The sequence below is a fragment of the Motacilla alba genome, chromosome 11 (assembly GCF_015832195.1).
Source record: "Motacilla alba alba isolate MOTALB_02 chromosome 11, Motacilla_alba_V1.0_pri, whole genome shotgun sequence".
In the NCBI taxonomy this organism is placed as follows: domain Eukaryota; kingdom Metazoa; phylum Chordata; class Aves; order Passeriformes; family Motacillidae; genus Motacilla; species Motacilla alba.
The window spans coordinates 2,167,516-2,191,225 of record NC_052026.1 but is presented as its reverse complement, the minus strand read 5'-3'; the positions used below and the strand labels follow the sequence as shown (position 1 = coordinate 2,191,225).

General features: G+C 47.5%; 2 protein-coding genes across 3 annotated transcripts; both read left to right on the top strand.

The window, feature by feature from the left end:
• The first annotated feature begins 223 nt into the window (after positions 1-223).
• Positions 224-2,615, top strand: CIAO2B (cytosolic iron-sulfur assembly component 2B). The gene is made up of 5 exons (XM_038148499.1): positions 224-431; positions 568-647; positions 1,345-1,470; positions 1,926-1,971; positions 2,396-2,615. The coding sequence occupies exons 1-5, from the start codon at positions 293-295 to the stop codon at positions 2,491-2,493; spliced, it is 489 nt and encodes a 162-aa protein (XP_038004427.1). The 5' UTR covers positions 224-292; the 3' UTR covers positions 2,494-2,615.
• A 15,385-nt stretch (positions 2,616-18,000) lies between these two features.
• Positions 18,001-22,459, top strand: RRAD (RRAD, Ras related glycolysis inhibitor and calcium channel regulator). 2 transcript variants are annotated; one of them, XM_038148478.1, is made up of 5 exons: positions 18,001-18,153; positions 18,424-18,761; positions 18,890-18,963; positions 19,481-19,685; positions 21,243-22,459. In XM_038148478.1, the coding sequence occupies exons 2-5, from the start codon at positions 18,428-18,430 to the stop codon at positions 21,518-21,520; spliced, it is 891 nt and encodes a 296-aa protein (XP_038004406.1). In that variant the 5' UTR covers positions 18,001-18,153; positions 18,424-18,427; the 3' UTR covers positions 21,521-22,459. The 2 variants fall into 2 exon arrangements, with proteins under 2 accessions (XP_038004406.1, XP_038004407.1); XM_038148479.1 differs by having other exon boundaries at positions 18,047-18,153; positions 18,394-18,761.
• Positions 22,460-23,710: the final 1,251 nt, after the last annotated feature.

The following is a 23,710-nucleotide window of genomic DNA, read 5'->3' as shown; positions in this document are numbered from 1 at the left end:
CGCCCCGCCCCGCTCCCGCTCCCGCCCCGCTCCCGCCCCGTTCCCGCCCCGCTCCCGCTCCCGTTCCCGCCCCGCTCCCGCCCCGCTCCCGCCCCGTTCCCGCCCCGCTCCCGCTCCCGCCCCGCTCCCGTTCCCGTTCCCGCCCCGCTCCCGCTTCCGCTCCCGCCCCGTTCCCGCCCCGCTCCCGCCCCGTTCCCGCCCCGCTCCCGCCCCGTTCCCGCCCCGCTCCCGCTCCCGCCCCGCGCGCGCGGCGCCGATTCCGCTCCGGGCTGGTTCCGGTGCCGGTGCCGCCATGGTGGGCCCGGGCCCGGGCGCGGCTCCGCTGGAGAACGCGAACCCGCTCATCTACCGCCGCTCCGGGGAGCGCCCCGTGACCGCCCGCGAGGAGGACGATGAGCTGCCCGACGCCATCGACGACCGGGAGATCTTCGATATCCTGCGGGAGCGGCGGGCACGGCAGGGCCGGGCAGGGCAGGGCCGGGCAGGGCCGGGCAGGGCAGGGCCGGGCAGAGCAGAGCAGGGCCGGGGCGGGCAGCGGTGGGCAGCAGCGCTTTCCTTAACGCGCACATCTCATCCGCTCCATCAATGACCCCGAGCACCCGCTCACCCTGGAGGAGCTGAACGTCGTCGAGCAAATGAGAGTGAAAGTGAGATCCCGCCGGGATGTGCTGCCTCAGCCGTCCGATAATTAATATAATAATATAATATAAAATAATATAATATAATAATAAAAATTAATAAAATATACAAATATTTAATAATATATAATACAATATCAATTAGATGTTAAACAATACATAATACTATATTGTTTGATAATGTATATTAACTATAATAATATAATAAATATAATAATATATAATATATAAAACTAATAAGTTTATATTGAATTATATATCTTGAATAATATATAATATTTAAATATATAGTATTTAAATACATTTAGAATAGTTATAATTATATAGTTATAATATTATAGTTATATAATATTATATTATAATATAATAGTTATATAGTTATATATAATATAATAGTTATATAATATAACATTATAATTAATAGTTATAATTATATATTATACTATATTATATAATTATATATAATTATATAATATAGTATAATAATTAGATTATACTATAATATGTATAATATAATATACTATATATGTTTAACTTAATATTTATATATTAACGATATCTAATACTTTATGATATTTAAATATATTCATAGTATTTTACCATATGTAGCTGTGTTTATAGTAGTGCCTGACCACAGCACTGGGAAGTGTCAGGGAGCGTGCCCCGCCAGGCTGGGGTTCGGGTGTGAGCAGCTGTGTCCCCGCAGGTGAACGATGCCGAGAGCACGGTGTCGGTGGAGTTCACGCCCACCATCCCGCACTGCAGCATGGCCACCCTCATCGGCCTCTCCATCAAGGTCAAACTGCTCCGCTCGCTGCCCGAGAGGTTCAAGGTGGGGATCAAAGCAATAGTCAGGGATTGTGTTCGGAAATTTTTTTTTAAAAAACAGGGAAAATAAAAAAGCTAACCAGCTTGCAGTGAAAAATAACTAGAGTTTTTTTGTTTTTTGTGTGAGGGACACTGCAGGAAGCAGAGAGGGTGAAATACCAGCACCCAGGCCTGGGGGGTGTCAGGGGGCTCTTGTCCTGGGCCAGGGGTTCTGGGGGGAATCACTGCACGGCAGGAGGGCAGCTCTCAGCCTTGTCTGGAGCAGGCTTAGGCACGTGCAAATGCAGAACACTCTGCAGTTTTAGACAACTGTTTTATTCCATTTTGTAGAGTAACTGCTAGTGGCAAGAATATCCTTTCTCCCTTCTTTTTGTTACTATTTCATTTTTATTAGTTTGAACTTAATCTGCCAATGTTTTGTTGAATTTGTCCCCTGTTTCTTGTGGGCTGCTGTTTCAGCTGGATGTTCATATCACGCCAGGAACACATGCCTCTGAGCACGCAGGTAAGGCTTGTGTTGTCTTCGTATTTGTTATAATCTTGAACATTAGCGAGGAGGGAGATTCCCACAGCTGCAGAGCAGCTGCTCAGGTCTGGAGCTCTCTGTGCGTCAGATTCTGGGGGATGTTCCACAACAGGAACGTGGGAGTCTCTTAGATTGGCTGCAGTGTTCTTTAAACATCTCCTCAGGCAGCCTGTGCTCTCAGACCGTCACTGATCATGTGCCGGAGCACTTGGAAAAGGGGAGGAAACGGGGATTTCTTGTGTCACACCTGCGGAGCAGCTCCTGCCCAGCTGCTGTGACAGGGTGGCTCTGCCCTGAGACAGAGCCCCGGGGCGCCCCTGGCATCCCCACAGCTGCAGCAGCCTGGCAGCCGAGCACGCCGAGTGCCAGCGTGCCGATGGCTTCCCGTGGCTTTGTCCCACAGTTAATAAACAGCTCGCTGATAAGGAACGGGTGGCGGCTGCTCTGGAGAACTCTCACCTGCTGGAAGTGGTGAATCAGTGTTTGTCTGCCCGGTCGTGATTGCCTGGTGAGGAAATCATCGGTGTTCTGATCTACTAAACTAATTTTGTATATAAGTGGTGATGTTACAATTTACATAAAACTGTGAGCAAAATAAAATCACTTAAATTCTCTTAAGGAAATATTTCTTGGCTCTTTTAAAAAATACTATGCTTACAGACAGCTACAAAAATACAGTAAAGATTGGCTTCTTAATTGTATGAGTCATTGCATAGGCACAATTTTCCATTAAAAATTTTTTTCAAGCTGTTTTTAACTGGTTTCTCACTACTAAAAATAAGTTATAAGCTGCATTTTAGAAGTGGATTTTTCACACGGGACTTCACAAGTACACCAAGATAACTTTTAATTAAAATCTTTACATTCCGGTGACAGTTTCAGACTGTTAATACAGTTTTACTTTCAGACATCACAAGTTGTACGAGCTGGTGTGTGCAAAGCTGGAGGACATTTAGCAGTAAGTGTCCACACTTCCAAATCATGTGTCTGGTTTTAATTATCTTACCTTAGATTAGCCAGATGTGGAGGGCTCTTTAGACCTGTGTAAAACATGATTTATTTTTCATTACTGCTTCATTGTGGTAGGAAATGCAGTATCTTTGAAGGAGGTTTTATTTGTGCACCTGCAATACAGGTGTCCTTACCAGTTCTCAGTATGAGCAGCCCAGCAGGCTCTGCTGAGAGGCTGTCCTGGCAGTGTTTGACAGCTAAAGCACAAGTTTTGCTCTAAATGCCTTGAGATTGAATGCTAAAACCCAGCCTATGCTTCTGGTTTGGGAACTGTGGCATTCACTAAGCTGTTGTCTTTGGCAGACATTGACAATAGAAGAACTCATTAAGAATTAATCTGAATTTTTGTAAAGGATGTCTCTAGTCCTGGACCACATGGAAAAATAACAACCTGTTCAGAAATCCTGTTGGGTATTTTGGTACATACACCCATTACAATGTTGCCTTCTTTGTCATCAGTTATCTGGAAAATAACAAATATACCTTATAAAAATATAGCTTGTGCTCACCAGTTTGATGGCAGTGCTTTGTTCTCCAGTAGCATTTTCCCCGGGAGGGTTTGAAAAGGGTGAGGCTTATGGACATTGTGTCAAGCTCAGCCTGGCAGTCCAGTCCAGTCCAGTGCTCCAATGTGGCATCCAAAGCCACACAGCAAAGCAGGAGAGGGACAGAGCCAGACCTTCCCAGGGCAGAGCTGAGCCTCCCTCTGCACAGGGCTGCAGCAGGGCGACGCTGCAGCAGCTCAGCCTGCTCATTTGGCTCAGAGGCACTGCTGGCATGTAAGAATGAAACTGCAAATAAAGACAGTATTTATGTAATCTCAGTACTGGGCAAGGAACAGAAGGACCCAGCTTTGCTCTGCCTCTCTTGTTGAATCACTGAACTGATTGGTTCTGACATTGCCAGCATGTGCAGCACAGATGAAACTCCAGCCATGGTGATGCGTGCAGGCAGCTCCTGGGCACCACGCTTGGCTGGTTTGATTTTGTTTTCTGGTTTTTAGTGGCTTTTAAAAAAGAAAATAATTTTTGCCCCCAGATTTTGGGGAAGAAAGAAACGCAAGTACGTGCCAGGGGGAAAACAGGAGGATGACTAAGCTGCCAACAGATTGCTTCAACCTGCGCTCCCAACAGAGAAGGGATCAGTAAACGGTGCTTTGCTGGAGCTCTCTGCTTGGCTTTCACCACTACATAATACTAGTGTTAAATAATTTATTGGGATGTTGGCACTTGCCTCGTGATACACACTGTGCACAGCAGCCCTGGGGTGCACTTGGGCTCACTTACCTTCTCAGAGAAGCAACAGAATGTGTTTGATGGTTTGTGTTTGTAGTTAATAGTTGGGGGATGACTTTTCAGTAAGGGGGTTCTGCTGTGGGTTCTCAAAGCAGAGGTCTGACTTCTGCTCTTTAGGGGTGGAGAATCTGGTTACTTTAGATCTGGTGTGTTTGTTTAAGTGATGTGGGTGTTGTGTTTATCATAGAACCAACCCCAGTGCTTTGCTGAAGGCCCCAGGCCCTCCTGTCCAGGCTCCTTCAGCTCTGTGCTTGCTGATAATGTGCCACCAGTGCTGGTGAAAACCTTCCATCCTGCTTTTGACGATCATTATTAGCTGGTTGCTATTGCATGGAGACAAAGTGGAAGAACAAAACACTAATTTGTTAGAAATATTTCTTCTCAGATGTTTATTATTGCAAAACTCCACCCCTAAATGTAGCCTCTGGAATGCTTTGTAATAGGACACATTCCATGAGAAACGATGACCCTTTGGAGCAGCTGTGTTGAATACAAACAGCCTCATTCAAGTCCAGGAAAAATGCCAGGAGGAGACATCTGCTTTGCATTCCTGAGCTCTGGGCAGAGTCTTCCAGGGGTGGCTGGATGGCATTCCCCTCTCCCAGTGTGCAGGCAGGAGAGCTGGCTGGCATTCCCCACTCCCAGTGTGCTCCCAAGACAGCTGGCTGGCATTCCCCACTCCTGGTGTGCTCCCAGGGGTGGCTGGCTGGCATTCCCCTCTCCCAGTGTGCAGGCAGGAGAGCTGGATGGCATTCCCCACTCCCGGTGTGCTCCCAGGGGTGGCTGGCTGGCATTCCCCACTCCTGGTGTGCTCCCAGGGCAGCTGGCTGGCATTCCTCACTCCCGGCGTGCTCCCAGGGCAGCTGGCTGTGCTGTCCCTGCTCTGGGTGTGTTTGAGCCCTCGGACCGAGGCAGCCCCTCGGGGTGGAGCAGGATCCCCTGTCCCTGCTCTGGTGCAGCGTCTGAGCCTGCTGCAGCCCTGCACCCCCAGGTTCAGCAGTGGCAGGGGAGCAGCCCAGCAGCTTTGTGTCCAAAGATGCAGCTGAGCTGTCCCTGGAAGAGCTTCACCCTTGCATGGCATCACTGCTGGTGGCCTGGGGTGGAGCAGTGTGTGTGCCACACTGGAAATGTTAATTAATAAAAGCTATTTCAGCATTCTGGCCACGCTCAGGAGTGATGTGTCTGCGTCAATAGAGGGCTTTGACAAAGATCTCCCTCTGGAGCTTTGATTTATAAACTCTGTTTTTTACAGGTTTTTTTTATATCTGTTAAAAGCATTTCCCTTTGGCCTGTCAAGCAGAGAACTGGACCACTTTCCCTTCCTTTACCAAATGTGCTGTTTGGCATAAATACAGACTGAAGGGGCAGAGTCAAGGTTTTTCCATAGGCAAAAGAAAAGTTTGTAGTAAAATCTCTCTGATGTTACTAAGTAACAGCAAAGAGAACCAAAGTAGGGAAAGTTGAGCTGTGTTTGAGTTTGCTGATCTCAAAGCCATTTGCCAGCAACATTTAATAGCACATAAAATTTTCATTCCACAAAATGCTAAAAATACAGGGCATTTTTACAAAATGCACAAACAGCAGAGAGCCCTCATTTTGTCCAACACACTTCAGTAGCTACAGAAGACATTGTCACGCTCTGAGACCTTTTCACCTCTCTTATTATCAACTCCTACATTTATTATGTCCTACCTCTAAAAGAGCTTTTGCATCCTGCTGCGCACAAGTTATCTTCCTTAACTTTTCTTTTGTGGATCTAGGGAACAGCACTGCCTGCAGTGATGAACACCCTGGTTCTTAGGGTGGATGGAACCCTGCTCCCAGTTTCATTCCACCACTGCTCGGGGTCTCTTATTTATTAGCCATCTCATCAGTTTGCTGCCTTGCAGCCCCTCACTGCAGCACTTGCACCCTTCATTCAGCAAGGTTCTTGAACAGGAGCTCAGACAGACTCTGCTTCCTGCTCTGGCTCAGCTTCCAGAGCAGCACAGGAGGGAGAGAACAGGCCAGAAGTAAATTTCCACTAAATCCGTGGGAAAAAAATGACCTGGAATGAGGAGCAGCTGCTGCCAGGGACCTTTGGGAAGAGAGAGAGAGAAGGGGCAGGGATGTGCCTCACCTCCCTGTGCTGCCCCTGCCCTCACACGGGGCTCTGTCCTTCCCCTGGCAGGGAAGAAGTGAGCTCCCATCACCTCGTGTTGAGCAGCTCCCTGCCCTCCTCCTTCCCTGCGGGCTGCCTGCCTGGGGGGAGGTTCCCGAGTCCCAGCCTGGCCCCTGCCCTCCCTGCCCGGGTGTGGCACATCCCGAGTGCCCTGTGCTGCTGCAGGGCACTGCTGCCCCACTGAGGTGGCTCACGCACAGCAGGAGGATCAGGACAGCCGCTGATAAACCCCATGAACCCCACGATTTAGGCTGACAAAGAGCCAGCTCTAAGTGCAGCGGCCGCAGAGTTTGGGCACAGCTGTGTCCCTGCTGAGCCGAGCAGCACCCGGTGACCGGCGAGGCATCCCTGCCAAACCTCCTGGAGCTGCCCCACCCCGTCATTTCGGTGTAACTCCGAGATGGTGGTTTGTCAGCACTTTTCCCCCGAATCTACTCGAATTAGCTCCATCTGGGTTCTCATCAGATGTGCCACACGTGGCTTTGACTGGAATAACCTCAGGAGGTCGTCAGGAGCTTGCTTAACCCTTAAAGCTTGATTTCCCCTCTTTGCTAATGGGAGAGCTGGCACACGCTCTGCCTAAGGATTATGGAGGTATCTAAACAGCAAAACACTTTTTATTTCCCCTGCAAAACGACAAAAAAAATGACATAATCTGAAATGCTTGCAGAGAAAAACAATTAATGCCAATAGATTCCGTTCTTTTTCCCTAACAGTTTTAATACAGCAAAACTAGTTTTTATTACTGAAAATCAGAAAACAGTTTCACTAACACTGCAGCCAACTTATTTAATGAAACCAACCAAGTGCTTTTTAGGCAGAAAGAAAATAATTAGGACTGAGTCACATAAATTGTTCCTCTTCAAATTTGTACTGACTTATTTTCATAACAACACATTTATGCACTGGGCTTTTTGAAACATAAGTCAACATTGTAAAGAGCCTGTCAAATTCTTTAGTAAAGCTCTTACTAATGACAAAATTGACTGGAAGCCTGAAACAGGAGCTGTTGTTTAAAAAATTTCTTCCCCTTTCCACTTACCATTTTAGGTCTGATCCTGAAAACTTAAGACCTTTAACTGAGGTCATACTCTGGATTATATTTTTAGCATTGAAGTGATGAAGTTTTGTCACATTGGTCTTTGTTTGTAAGGACAATATCGGGCCATTCTGACTAAAACAAGAGATTGAATTTATTTTTACAAACAAAAAGTAAATGTATCAACTTTAATTTCAGTCATACCTGCCTTCCTTTAAGTGCATGTGTCGTTTGGGTGCACACAGTTCAGTTCATCTGTAGTTTAAGCCCGTGGCTGCACAGAAGTACCTATGCAGTTACCAAGTCACACAATTAACTGGTTTTCTGCACTTTATGGCTGAATAAATAAACACTGCAGCTTAGATGCAAATTCTGTTCACATCAGGTAATGCATCAAATCAGATTAGCCCTTGCAATATATTCTGCTAATCCCTAAAACGGCAGGAATTTTGCTGGGAGCCTTATGAAGCCGGTGCACCTTCCTCTGACATCCTACTGCCCTGCGGGCTTCAGCCTCTTAATCCTGACCGAGTCTTTCTTTCCCTGGCTACAAAGGAATTGTGTTTTCTCTCCGGCCGGCGTGGCTCCCTGGGCAATCCCCGCTTCGCCGGGATGGGCGAGACTCAAACCGCGCCTTGGTCCAGCTGGGAAGAGTGAAAGCCAGCCCACAGAGCAGGCTCTGGAATACACAAATAAAACAAGATGCCAAGGAGAGGAGAGCTGCCAAGGCTGTGATGTAATGGCCCTGATCAGCCGCAGGCAGCTCTGCTCCAGGAAAAGCGCTCGCCACTGGAGCCCCGCAGGGAGCCCGGGCGGGCAGAGCCGGCGCAGCTCGGGCCGGGATCGGGCCGGGATCGGGCCGGGCTTCCCGCAGCTCTCCGGGCCAGCCCAGCCCGGCAAACCCCGCTGGGCAGCGCCGCGGGCTCGCTGCGTGACGGCACCGAGAGACCGAACACACCCGGGCAGCCGAGGGCAGGGAATGCGGGGAATGGGGACGGGGAATGGGAGCGGGGATGGGGAAGCGGGGGCGGGGATGGGGAATGGGAGCGGGGATGGGGAAGCGGGGGCGGGGATGGGGAAATGGGAGCGGGGACGGGGAATGGGAGCGGGGATGGGGAAGCGGGGGCGGGGATGGGGAAATGGGAGCGGGGATGGGGAAGCGGGGGCGGGGATGGTCCCCGGGGGCGGGGATGGTCCCCGGGGGCGGGGATGGTCCCCGGGGGCGGGGATGGTCCCCGGGGGCGGGGATGGTCCCCGGGGGCGGGGATGGTCCCCGGGCGGGCCGGGCCCGGCAGGTGGAGCTGCGCTCCGCGCCGGGAGCCGCAGGTCGCGCAGCGGGGAGCGCGTCCCGCCCGCCCTGGCGGCTGCGGCAGGGCACGGCCAGCCCCGGGCACAGACACTGCCCGGGCACCTCTGCCAGCCCCTTGGGCCGGGCTCATCGCCCTCAGCACCATCCTGCTGCATCATACCGGTTTTTCCGCTTGCGCTTGACCAAATCTCTCCACGACCAAAAAATCAGTGTGTAACATCCACAGCAGCTCTGTCCCTACATAGAGCGATGGACTGTTCTTACAACAGGCTGTCTTTTCCATTCATAAAAGCTTTTTTTTTTTTTTTTTTTTTTTTTTTTTAGAGCTGACACAATTTCAGCTGAACTGAGATACACTTTACTTCAGCTGACTTGGTAATTATTGAAGCATTCCATTTTAATCTGGGTGATGGTTAATGAAATTTGCCATAAAATCGTTCGTGGCTTTAGTCTTTGTAGAAAAACCTCACAAATATGTAATAGATATGGAGAAATAAATAGGAACAGTATAAAATGCATTGTTATTTTCTGTCACAGCTAATCAAGGGAAGCCTATACATCAACATGGCTTGATGGTGCCAGGATGACAGACTCATTTCTCCAATTAAACATTTTCTTCTTATATGGCAAAAAAGCACTGCATCTGTATGAGATCATCTAGAAAAATCCTCCTTCCTGAAAAATACTATATTCTTTTTTGTTGCCTAGCTACGAGCTGCTGTTACCTTAGAAGGCTGTAGATTCATCTGAATGATTCTGGTGGAGCTGGTGTGCTTGAACAGAGGAGTGATGCAAATTTATAACCCTTGTAAAGATATGAAAGAAAGGGCTGAGTGTGAAAGAAAGGCTTTGCAGCAAAGCAATTTACTGTGTATGTCATATTCTTCTATGACATTCACTGTTGAATAAAGACCATTTCACCCCACGGCTGGGGGTACATGAGCAGGCAGAGACTGACTGACACACACTTGATGTTTTAACATAAGAGTCTGATGCCAAGGCAACATTTGCCTGGTTCACGTTAATTACTGCTGTGAGTAAGTGTAGAGGAGGGAAAAGAATGTTGAGGCCTGATTCTGATCTCGTTTCCAAAACTGTGACATGGAAAAATGCCATGAAAAGCAGCCAGTGTGCTGCCATTAGCACCAGAGAATGGGATGATCACTGAGTCTTTCCCTGAATATAAGTAGCTTTGATGACTTGGGAAATGAAGTGCCTAAAGGCCAAAGGTTTACATTTTAATGTGCCTGTCAAAAAAACCCTCAGACTGGCAACCCTTCATGCCTGAGACACGCCAGGCTGGGAGCTGAGCAATCGCTCCCTGTCACTTTCCCAGGGTGATTGGCAGCTCAGGATGCCCGGGTGAGCTGAGGTGAAAGCCTCACTGAAGACTCCAGTATGCTGCTATTCCCCAAATGTGGGGGTTTGCCTCTGGGAAGATGAACAGGGAAATAAAGTTATTTCTTACCTGCTTCACTGTAACTGGTTTGGGTGCAGGATGTCATTGATACCCATCATGATTTTGCAGTTTTGTCTCGAGGACTGACAGACTCCTAGCACTGGGGTTTTGATTCAGATTTATCTAGTTAGGGCTGGCCTTTAAATTAAGATCTGCATTTGCTTTCACACTGTAACATTTTTCAAGTCTACTGCCTATAAGCCCCTTTATATAAGAAACACGCTGCATACCATTCTCTTGCCTCAGTCTAGGCCCGTGCTTGCTCTCTGTATTTAATCATGAGCCTAAACACTGACCATTTTATATTTTTTTGAGAGAGTGGTGCATAATGAAGCATATTATGGTTATAAAAATTACGTAATTTCTCAAGAATAGAACCAGAAAGAAATTTGTCAATTTAAAATGAAAAAAAATTAAAAAGAGAATTATTTTAATTCTAGTATAACTCTACAATTAGAATTGTGAAGGTTTTTTTACTAAAATGTCTTACAGCAGCAGAGGCAAAGCAGGAAATGTGGCATTCAAAAGAAGCAGAGACTCCTTTTACTGCTATGGTGCAAATGTGGAATTTGCCAAACTCAGCACATTCCAACTGGACAAATTCCGAGTTTTTCCTGGAAGAAATGATAATATCTCTCACATCCAAATTCCCACACGCTTTACATGGGTGATTCCACCCACCACAGGAAAAGACACCATAAATTCTGCAGTGGTTTATAAAGAAGTACAAAGATTTTCCAATTCAAATTCCTAAGTCTCCCCTGTGACTGTAATTTTCTGTCCCTGTTTCAAGGTTTCATTTATTGAAATGTAAGGAAAATGGTGTTTCCCCTCCAGGGAGACAAGAACCAGCTTTGTCACCTGAAGCAGATGGGTGGCTCTGTTTGATTCTGTCCCCACTGGTCCCCACCAGGAGCCTCACGTCATATTCAGGAATTCTCAGCCTTGCAAATGCACGTTTGGACACAGAACTGAAGGCATTTGTGTAAAAAAATACATTAAACATTCCCTGTCCCTTTTTTCTTATCTGGTACACAGAAGAGGGCAGCACAGCTGAAGTTTCACTCTGTACTGCCATAAACACTCCCAGTTGTGTTTCTGTCCTGTGTCCTCTCCTCAGTAAAGCATCCACATGGCTCTGAGTGCTGGAAGCCCTTGGGTGTTTCCTCCGTGGGTCGCAGGGCAGCTCCTCTTACAGGTTTTCAACCCAGGGAGACTTTTCCTTCTCCACCTGTCATTTTTTATGGAAATATCTCCATTATGACAACTCTATTCAGATTTTCAGAGCTGCTAACAGGCAACTTTTTATTGTATTTGCGGGGTGCCCCGTGGCAGGAAGGAATGATGAAGCTGACTCCATGTTCTCAGAAGGCAAATTTATTATTTTATGATACTATATTATATCAAAGACCCCTAAACTAAACTATACTAAAGAATACAGAAAGGATACTTACAGAAGGCTAAAAAGATAATAATGAAAACTCGTGACTCTCTCCAGAGTCCCGACACAGCCTGGCCCTGATTGGCCAAAGAGTCAAAAAATTCACAGGAAAGCAATGAAACAATCACCAGTTGGATAAACAACGTCCAAGCACATTCCAAAGCAGCAAAACACAGGAGAAGCAAATCAGATAATTATTGTTTTCCTTTTTCTCCGAGGCCTCTCAGCTTCCCAGGAGAAGAATCCTGGGCGAAGGGATTTTTCCAGAAAATATGACTGCCACAACTTTTGAAGACTCTGTTCTGAAGGTGTATGGAGAAATGAGTTCTGTGGGTTAGCAAGGGTGACTTCAGGCTGTTTTCTACTCGATGTCCTACCTATCAGATACTTAGCTCCTCAATAAAATAGAAGTAGGTCTGTAAAAATGTTACTCAGTTCTCAGTTGACAGCATAAACAAATGCTAGGAATTCTTGGGATTAACAAAGAAAGCAGAAAGCCTCATTATCTACAGTAAGAGTCCATGTAATTTGAATAATCCATATTTCTAATCTGTACTTTCTGTCCCCTAATGTCTAAAAAGATGTATTGGTTAAGATAGAGAAGGGCAAGTAAGGATTCATGTTTATACACAGAGTGAGGAGCTCCAGCTTCCTGAGCCACAAGAGAAAACTGCAGAAAGCTGTGGAACCACTGCATGTGCGAAGGGGACACGAGGGAAATCTTATTTTCTGCTTCACCTTACAGTAAATGGGGGGAGGGGGGGATCTATATGTGTTAAAAAACAATTAGAAAAATATACAGAAAAATCCTCCATCAAGAGCCTCTGGTGGCTGTGTGTGTGTAGTTTTAATTGCGTTTATCATGTTCTTATTGTCTATTCTTCTTGAGATATCTGCCACAGACAGCTGCTGGAAACTGGCTGTAAGTTGAGTCTGACCCAGGTTGGCTCCTGTAATTTGTTATTGTAAATAGACTCATTCCTCTGGCCAGGAGCTATTGCTGCAAACAGTAAATCCTCCTTTCTCAGTTTGCTTCCTTAGCACTACGTAATTCTTGTAAGACAGACAGCCACTAACTTTGCCCACTCCCTAAACCAACTGTCTGTAAATTCAGAAACCTTTTCATGGTCTCTGAATTCCAGATATTTCTCGTGAAGGGGCTCTGACATCCCCACCAAGGAGAATACATCGTGCAGGAATTGTAAGAGGATATTTGGCATTCCAGTCACAGGGGGGTGATGTATGTCACACACATTGGCTATGACAGGTTTATTCTGAAAAACAGGAATTAGGGATGATTAAAGAAAACAATTATGGAAATGTCTTAGGTCATGTTCTGCTTTTACTCTGCACTTGAAATGCAATAGGGGCAAACAGCTGACCACATGCAGTCCGTGCTGTGAGCCCAGGGGATCCCAAGCTCTGCCTCCCACAGCCGGGGCAGCAGAGCTGGCACCGCCCGGCGAGAAGGAAACCCGCAATGGAAAAACTAAAATAAAGTGGGAGTTTGGAGTTAAACTAAGACAGAATGCTTTCTCCAAGCATACCCCAACATGCATTGGTAGTTTACGAACAGTCTGTGGAAAGGAAGCAGAGGAACTCCATGGGCACGATGAAATTGGAGCTGCCCCTTGCGCGAGTGCTTTTTTCCGGAGCCGTGATTCACCTGGTTCTGCTGGTCACCAGCTCATCTAGGACTGGAAGTTTTGTGGCTTACTCAAAGCAGTGAGAAATTCAGAGCTGCTGAAAGATGAACCACGTTTCCAGTTACTCTTGACCCAAGTTATTTTTTGCACTCCTTTGCAAGAGTTTAAGAAGTTCTTTGCTTTACATTGTGAGCCATGGACTTAAAACTTGCATATTTTATTATTCTTTACCTGAAAATGCAACAGTTCTGCATTCTTGTGCAGTGATCCTTGGAATTTCTGGTCTGGAGCTGAGGGGAAGCACAGCAGCCATGAAAGGCCTATTAGATGTGTAGCTATAACAGTGGATTTAGTTGGGTTTCTGCTTGCATTTCCCCCTTGGCACTCTGGGTGAGCTCTCTAAGCTGTATTGATTTCTATTGACTCCAAAGCTCGTGTTTCTCACGTTATTGTTTCAGCCACAATTCATGGCTACCACTACTCAATCAAAAACATTACCTGCCATTAAATCCAAGAGTAATTATGAGGGAAAGCTTGGCCCCCTGGCTGAAGGCTGTGCTGCCTTCCCTCAGCAGCATCCCAAGGCAGGGTCAGTGTGGATGTGACATTTTTCACCTTCCCACAGAGGAGTTTGTGCAGGGCTGAGAGCTCCACCTCTGCTGGTGATTGTACAGTTCAAAGAGTGCCCTGCTTTTACCCCATACATTAACTGCAAGACAATGGAATCTAAACAGGCCTCATGTGGAAAGGTCTGATCCAAACTGATCCAGTTAGCCCAGGGCTGTTCAGCTCACACTAATCTGAGATTTTAAGGGTGATGGTGAGGAAAACTTGATACCATGTTTGCACTATATCCTACTTTTTGTAGGATAAGGGAAAAAATGTTGGTTTTCATTTCCCTGTATCTCTATCTCTCTTGCTTAGGTTAAAACCCCAACATATTTCATGCTGCTGCCTCTGTCTCTTCTCCCAGTGGCCTGAGTGTGTCAGTTCTGTAATAAAAATAATAATAAATACTGCTATTTCTTTCTCCGTCCAGGTATTTGGGAGGCAGCCAGGCTCACACTTCTGCAGGAGTAACGCTTCATGTAACTTGGCAAGAACAGACCCTTGTGGGTATCTGTACCATTTGTATAGAAATAACTGCACCCACACAATGGCTGATTAATTAGACTTGAGCAGCGCAGATGAGTTGAAAAGTAAGGAGGAGAGAAACCCACAGCTTCTGTGTAGATCCACACTGAGAACAATGCTGACCCCCAAACCCCACTGCTGCTGATCCAGCCTTTGGACTGTTCAAAATATTCCTATTCTTCCTAATCAGTTGTGAAAGAGCTCTGATGTAAGACAGCAGCAACCCCAAAAGTAATGATATTAATTTGATGTAAAAAATGTAAATGCTACTAATGATATGGCATTTGACCTTGAACAAACACTGATGAGGAAGAATCACATAAAGTTCATGCAAACCCCAGATTTTCCTTTTTTACCTGAGAATTCAGAGGGGAGGGCATTAGGTGTTAGGTTTTCCATGCTTGGTTGAGTTAAGTTTAGTTTAGGTTAACTTAGTTTATCACTGCACTCCCTGCAAAGTCTGTGCTCATCATTTAGACCATGAAATGCCCCCTGCACCCAATACAGAATAAAGGAACTCCTTTGGCTTTGTTACCCCAGGAACACATAACTGGAAAAACAGGAGCAAACTGCATGTTTTACATTTTCCAGATGATGAAATGTACTCAGACCGAGAGAGTGCACTAGAAATGAACACTGGCACTTCTCAAAAGCTTGAGGAAAAGTGAGAGGGAAAAGAAACAGAGAAAGAATAGAACAGGAAAGAGATAACAGAAAAAAAAAAAAAAAGAAACTGGGTATACTACAACAGTGAAATGCAAAAAAAGGGCACCTTAAGTGGAAAGTCTATGAAATGAGGAAAATTAAAATCATGCAAAGATGAAATGAAAATGAAAAAAAAAAAAAAAGTAATCCCTTTTTTAGAGAAAAGTAGAAGCTAGAACAATAGAAAATAAGGGTAGAAAAAGCAAGGCACGAAAATCTCTTTTAAATAGAAATAAATTCCAGTTCATGTATCTGTTAGAATCATGGTCATGCAGAAGTGGAAATGGAGGGCAGGTGAGAAGGAGATGATCCTAAAGTCCTTCAAAGAAACTGGAAGATCACCACTGGAAGCCTGTGGACCCATATGCACCTCACTGAAATCAGTGGGTGCCACAGAAATGTCCACATGAAAATACAATAATTACCAGCAAATAGGAAAAATACAGCAATAATTTCCAGCAAACAGAATTACATGCTATGAGAAGAGATATGTTCTATTTCTCAAGTGAATAACCTGAATTATCAGCTAATTCCCTCCAGCTTCCCAGAATAGCTGGACCTACAGAGATCAAAGGAGGTGACCCAGCTGGTGACCCCTGGGATCCTCCAGGCAGAGGGGAGCAGGAGCAGCCTTGGCACCGGTGCTGCTCATCCCTCCAGGAACAAGCACAACCCAAGGCCATCTCACTTTCCAGTAAAGAACACTCCAAGAACCCAGCGCCAGATCCTGGGCAGGATCCTGTGACCATGGTGGTATTCTATAACCCTTAATTCATTACTTGTATCTGGGTGCTGGCAAAATACCCCCCTGTTTGCCATGGACTCCTGAATTTTCTGTATGATTTCTACTGGGTGTAGTTTTTTGGGTTTTTTTCAGTCTCTTTTCCTGCTGAAACAGTGTTCTTGAGCTTTATATTCATCACCTTGACATATGCCTTTCCTGATAGTTTTCCTGCAAATGGTCTATCTCACATTTACATCATTAAAATACCCATCATTCTCATCAGCAGAAGGCTTGGGATAAAATGCAGCTTCTTTAAGTTGTGTCAGTGAAATCTGCATTTTTATGTGTTTCCAGTCCAATAGTGCTCTATGTGGCACAGAAGTGGCACTGTCTCTTTTGTTCTACTGCTTCTCAGATTTCTCTTTTTTTCATGCAGAAAATAATTAAAAACACCCCCACTTCATATGTCAACTTCTAAAGTGTGCCCCTGACACACAGTCAAGGTCTGCAACAAAGTCTGGTGCAAAAGACATGAAAACTCCTTGAGAATAGTTTCAGGTGACAATGTTAAGCTGAAAAACCCCACATTTTAAGGAAGTCAGCTGAAGGTCAGCCATATCTAGAAGTGTATTTACATAATTAATTGTCTATAAATTCAGAATGATCAAGGCAGCTTGGCAGGTTCCAGTTTATCCAACTGCAGTAACCACAGTGTAGTTCCAATGCTCCCCATAATTCATTTAACATATGGTTCCAAACGGTAGCCAGAGGTTTCTAACTCAGTTCAGTTAGCTGAAGCACACTCGTTTTGCCACCAAACTCTGTCTGTTTAAACTGACAAGGCTATTTTGGTTGCTGTTTTGTGAGACAGGCAGGGACAACTTGCTGCAAGCACTTGATGATCTTTAACTACCACGTTAACACTCCCAACTGCAGTTTATCAGCATGAAGCGGCCAAAACCACCCCAAAAGTGTGGACTGGAGAATTATAATTGGCTCCTGAAAATAACAGGATATTCACCCACTTAGCCCAGTCCCACAGAGTTTTCTCTCCCTTACTTTATTCCCTACATCTCGAACTTGGTTTCCATCACCTCCCTGCCTCTTGCCTTCTTTAACCTTGTTTCTGCGGCTGATTTGGAAACCCAAAACTGACACGAGTGATGGCAGCCGTGGCTGTCCAGAGTCACCGGGATTTTCCCGCTCTGCTGGAGCTGTAATCTTTCGGGAGCAGAGGCCGGGGCTATTTTGGCCGTACAATGTCTGACATGTTTCGGTTGCTAGGTAAACAGCAAACTGTATACACGGCGCTGGGTGAGCCATGCAGGGGACGAGTATAGTTATCTGCTGAGTCCTTTCTTCACCCGATCACATGCGCATGACTGTGCCACTCATGAGATAAGACTTTCACTGTCTCGCTTTGCTGCTCAGGTGAAAGCGAGAGGAGAATTTGACCTTTATGTTGCTGCTGGCCTCTCGAACCGCTGACCCCGCACGCGTGTGCGTGTGAGCCCCGCACGGGCAGCGCTCCGAGCGCAGGGGAAAGCCGGCACAGGGGATGCAAAGCGTGCGGGTATTCCCCCTGACACTACCGCACACGCCAGGAGAACGCCCCAATCCCGCGCCGTGACGGAGCCGAGGGAAGCTCCCTGTGCGCTCCGTGCGCTCTCACACGGGCTGGGAGGGGAAACCAGGGACACGCAGAGCAAATGCTGCGGGCATGGCGCCGGGGGCAGCGGGAGGGGAGCACGGGCCGGCGGAGCAGGGCAGGGCAGGGCAGGGTAGGGCAGGGCAGGGCCGGGCGGTGGGGCCGAGCCAGGCAGCCCCACGGGTTGCGCGGCCGCGCTCCGGGGCCGGCCCTCGCCTCCTTCCGCGCTCGCTGCCGGCCGAGCGGCGCCGACGGGCGGGACCCCCGCGCTGACAGCGGAGGGGAGCGGATCGTGCCTCCCCCCACCCCCGGGGGGCTCCCGCCTCCTCCCGGGCTCCCCGCGCCGCCGCCGCCCCCGCGCAGCGCGGCGGAGCCCGCGGGGGCGGTGGCGCTGCCGAGGATGCGCTGGCGGAGCGCCCGCCGAGCGTCACGGCGGGGAGGAACCCGCGCCTCCGCCGGGACATAAAGAGCGGAGCGGGGCGCGGTGGCGGCAGCAGAGCTCGGGGAGCTCCCGTGGCGGCCACCAGGGAATCCCTCACTGATCCCTCACTCGCTCTCACCGCGCCTTCGCTCCGCGCAGCGCCCCGAGGTAAGCGCGGCTGCGGGGCCGGGGCTGCGCGGGGCTGTGCGGGGCAGGGGCTGTGCGGAGCCGGGGCTGTGCGGAGCTGTGCGGAGCTTGGCGGGGCAGGGGCTGTGCGGGGCAGGGGCTGCGCGGAGCCGGGCTGTGCGGGGCCGGGGCTGTGCGGGGCCGGGGCTGTGCGGGGCCGGGGCTGTGCGGGGCAGGGGCTGTGCAGGGCAGCGGGCGCTGACGGCCCCGCTGTGCCCGCAGCCCGGGCTGACAGCCGTGCCCTGCCCGCAGCCCGATGACTCTGAACCGCGGCGACAAGCGGCGCGGCAGCACGCCGTTCGCGGCGCAGCAGCACCTGCACCGCCGCAGCATGCCCGTGGACGAGCGCGACCTGCGGCCGCTGCCGCCCGACGAGCTGTCGGGCTTGGTGCGCTGCACCTCGTACAGCCCCGGCGGCGAGCACCGCCAGAGCTGGGCCTCCGACTCCTCCGACTCCGTCATCTCCTCGGGCAGCGACTCCGAGGGCAGCCTCTACAAGGTGATCCTGCTGGGCGAGCACGGCGTCGGCAAGACCAGCCTGGCGCGCATCTTCGGCGGCGTGGAGGACTGCGCGGACGCGGAGGAGGCCGGTGAGGGCACGGCGGGCTCGGAGGTGCCGGGGATCCCCGGCTCGGAGACTCCCCTACGGCACCCGGCAGGGATGGAGGAGGATAACTTCTTTTGCTGAACTCTTTTTAATTTTTTTAATTTTCCGTAGGAAATACGTATGACAGATCAATTATAGTTGATGGAGAAGAAGCGTCTCTCGTGGTGTTTGATATATGGGAGCAGGTACTTACAGCTCTTTCCTCATGCTTTTGCTTTATGGCTTGGTCTGTAGTTCTCTTAAGAAAAAAAAAAAGTAGAAATGGAACAACTGTGCCTATTTGTTCAATCAGATAAGCGACATAAAAAAAATAGAATTCATACTGCCTTTTGTTCTCTCTGCAATTAATTTCTTGTAGCTAGGCAGGCAGTTTAAAACCCTGAACAGAGCTGAGTGAGGCTCTCTTAATACTTTGAATAATTGGTATCTTACATAAACAGCCCAGGGAATTACTGTAAAATTAGAGATTGTCAATCTGATCAGGGCAGACCTGATATTGTTTCTGGAAACGAGAGAAATTTCTTTTGTTTTGTATTTTAAATAACAAAATCTTTGAAAATTTGAGGAGATTGGCTTACTTTTACTGACTTTTTATAATAAAGCTAAGAAAAGAATCTTTAAGGTGCTTACAGTAATAAATCATCACTCAGTGTTGAATAGATTTTTCAGCACAATAAATCCATTTCTTGTCTGTTGTTTCAGGATGACAGCCAATGGCTCCAGAACCACTGCATGAAAATGGGAGATGCCTATATTATTGTCTACTCAGTGACAGACAAAGTTAGTTTTGAGAAGGCTTCTGAGCTAAGAATCCAGCTGAGAAGAGCAAGGCAGACAGAGGATATTCCTATCATCCTCGTGGGAAATAAAAGTGACCTGGTCAGGTCCCGGGAGGTCTCAGTTGACGGTAAGAGACACTGAATTTTACAAGTGCTGTCTAAAGTAGTAGCAAAGGCTGTGCAGGATCATGGCCAATAGGAATGTCTGGGTGTGATGTAGGAAAGTGTGTGATTTGAGGATCACTGGAGAAGTGGAGCCAGCTGGCTGGTGCTGAAGGGCTTGGTACCACAGAAAACACTGGAGATGGGTGTGAGGGAAGATGTGTGGCTCTGCAGAGCTCTGAGCTGCAGTAGGAGAGAGAAATGAATCAGAGCTGCAGCTTCAGCACAGGACTACTAAAGCCAGGCTTCAATTGTATGGTATGTGTGCAGCAGCACTTGCCAGGCTCGGGATGTGACAGTCTGAGTTGTGACAGTCCGAGCTGTGCTCTTTAGGGGACACAGTGCCATGTTACAGAGCCAGGCAGCCTCAGGACAGGGGATCCCATACCGCCTGTGCAGCCCTTTCTGCTGGAGGTGACTCCACCACACTTGAGCTGAGCTGGTGGGACCAGGCTCACACGACTGGAAAGTCTTTTTGTGTTCTTCAGCCAGGATCAGTGAGAATCCTCTCAGCCAGCTCCAGCTGCCATTTGGGTGCCTGGAGCACAGGAACCAATGTCAGCACCACCAGTCTTGATTCTGCTTATTTAAACATTTTGTGAGGCTTTTTCTTTGGCTGGGATTTGTTTTGGGGTGAGTTTTTTGTTTTCCACTGGAAAGAATACTCTGAAATATGGGTGCCTTGATGATGAACCATCTCTCCCCATCTGGTTTGCCGTGCTCCCAGTGTTAAATTCCTTCTCAGGAAATTGACTGGAGTTCATCAGGAGATTCCTTTTTCAGGCTGGGGCAGGGCATGGTTGACCTGTCCTAGTTCTGACATCTGTACTTTCCTCAGGTTTACAACTCTGCCATTATTTACCACAGCTGACTGTGGAAATTTGTGCTGCAGCAATGCTCCAGGGTTACATGCTTATGTCCAGAACACGGAACATCTTTTATTTCAAATTCGGCCCTGGTCAGAGTCAGCGGTGCGCAACTTTGTGACCTCTACTGATGTGTTCAATGACTTGACCTTGTGGCCTGTATCAGCTCCACTTCTATTGGCATGGAGAACTCACTTGTTGCAGCAAGGCAGAGGTGCAGAATTGCTCAACAGCTTCCAGAATAAACACCATTTCTTTCTGTAGATCACTGTAGGGGGTCTTTACCCAAAGTCAGTTTGATGCAAAAGCAGGACACTCACACTGTTCCATATGGAACCACAAGCACGCTTCCAAGGGCTTCTCCTAAATCAGCTTTAGCTCTTAAACAGTGCAGGCACAGTCTGCCTGAAGGACTACTGCTGCCATGTATCCAGTTCCATTGATCATGAGGTTTCTGACCACAGCACAACAAAACCAAGGAGAGTAAGGGGCCAAAGCCATGAAGAACAAATTTAGGTTTTCCTATTTTGCAGTAAGGGTCTTTCATGGCATTGAAGGCGCTTCGCTTACTTAGAGCCAATTCCTGTTTTGTTCTTCTGACAGTACGTGTGAAGAGAAAACCTCTCCACTGACCTTCCTTTTTGTCTCTCTGTGCAGAGGGCCGGGCCTGTGCTGTGGTGTTTGACTGCAAGTTCATCGAGACCTCAGCTGCTCTGCACCACAACGTGAAGGACCTGTTCGAGGGCATCGTGCGGCAGATCCGGCTGCGCAAGGACAGCAAGGAGGACAACGCCCGCAGGATGGCCAACGCCAAGAGGAGGGAGAGCATCAGCAAGAAGGCCAAGCGCTTCCTCGGCAGAATTGTGGCCAAGAACAACAAGAAGATGGCTTTCAAAGCAAAATCGAAGTCTTGCCACGACTTGTCCGTGCTATAGGAGCCTCAGCAAGGGAGGAACGAGCCCCTGGCTGCTCAGCAGCGCGTGGATGATCTCGTGGTGGTAACAGCCACGGCTTTTCCACTGAGACTCTCGCTAATGCCTTAAGGTGCTCAAGCAAGTCTGGAAGTTACACTACAGTGCTTCATTGATAAATGGTTTAAGTTTCAGTGTGTGCAAGTAAATGAACTAACTTGAAATATGAGGCTTGACATGCCCACTGTGTACATATGTTCTATATCTTCTTGTCTTGTGGATACCAGAGATGCAAAGATAAGAAAGGATAACTATCACCATAGACTTGTCTCGTTTGCAGAGCAAAACTTAAACTTGTACGCAGGCTCGTACACTCTTTTTAGTATAAAGCAAGCAATGATAAATCTTTTTAAACTTAAATGTGGGGAGGGTGGAGTAGAACCACAGTAGAATGGGAGAAAACAAATTATATATATATATTTAAATACAGAACAGATATCATTTTATTAAGTTAATTTGCACTTCCATTAACTGTTATTCAATTAATTGGTTACTTGTTTACATGCAGATTTTATAATAAAATATTATTTCCTGTTATAATAAACTGTGCTTTTCTCATAGTGTGGATAAAGAATGAGAGAGCAGTATTTTTATACTGACCTTTTTCCACTGTACAAAATGTTACACACAAACTGAAGACTTATATGTGATAGAGTTCTGGAACAAGATGAATTGGGAAAATCCTCTGTCCTTTTCTTTAATGGAGAGTTTCTTTAAGAAGTAAACCCTGCTTTTATGAACACTCTACTTCAACAGCTCTTCTTGGGAAGGCAGCCCCCGACCTTTCATATTATTGCTCATCCTCAACCTGGTTCTCATCAGCTCTAGCAGGAGCAGGGCTTTATATACTGCCTTTAGTGAGATTGATGTGCTGTGTTTATATTGATAAATTGAGCCCTGGAATGTTTGAAGTCCTGTCCTAGCTTGAAGGTCTTGTGTTACAATGAATAAGCAAATGCAAGAGGTTGTTTTTTCTTTTTTGGCAGCAGTGTAATTGTCCAATCTACTCCCACTCCTGTAGATAGCTCCCAGTGATTTCAAGAAGTTCAAAGCAGGCTGGCAAGGGTGTGTGAAGGAATTGTAGGATTCAGTTGTTTACAATGGCTTTCAATGCTGCTTTTGTGGCAATTTAGTGTGTTATAATTGGTATTTTTCCATGATTTTTCCCTATTTGCTATTAATGAAGTTAAAACCAAACACGTTGCAATGCCAGAACTGGGACTTATGGCATTTTCTTTATAAATTCCGCTTCAGAGGATACATTCTCTTACAAGTAATCCATAAACTCTATTCTCAAAACCCATAAAACACACATTCCTCTGCCTCCTTCCACTGTCCTTGCCCGAGCTCAGTTCATTAGAGATTGTTCCAGCTGCCTAGGAGCCCAGCTTGTCCATGGCTTTAGAGGGGCTGAGCTTTCCCGAAGGTCTGGGAGGCTTCCTCAGGTCTCACAGCTTGCCTTGGGCTTCCAGAGCTGGGGCAAACAACTCTCCACGGAGTTATCACAGGGCTCAGGCACTCCTCAGGCAGCGGTGCGGGAATTCACATGGGGAATGCAAGAATTAGCAGATTAGCAGCTCCTGCTGTGCTGCTGGTGAGCCTGGCTGGTTACATGCCCAGTTTAGCTCGTGCTGCTGCTGACGGGTCACATTTCTTGTGAAGTGTTGCCTTTGTGTTCTGAGTGGTCTAAAGTGAATGATTCTGTCCTGCAGTCAGAGCTAACATTTGTCTGAGCAGACACTTTAATTGGATTTGGCTTTATTTTTCCACTAGCCTTGCTTCCTGGCAAGTTATTTTCTGTTACATACCTATCTTTATCTATTATATATCTATTATTATCCATTTTGGGACATCTGACCACTGTCAGAGTATGGCACAGGCATCTCTGTCCATGAGAGCTTTTAACGTCAGCACCAAAGCAATTGCTCTGATCCTGACAATTCTGCAGCCAGAGTGCCCAAATCTGGCTCGTCCCTCTTGAGGCACAGGCCAAGGTTAATGACAAAGCTGCAGTGTTTTGGCAAAGCCTCAGTCTTCTGGTTGCCCTTTGCTTTCACAGTGAGCAGGAAAGGACTGAGCTTCTGATTGATTTATGGGATGAAATCCTGTCCATAATAAATCCCAGGAATGGGATGCACACTAGGAGTGTAAGAT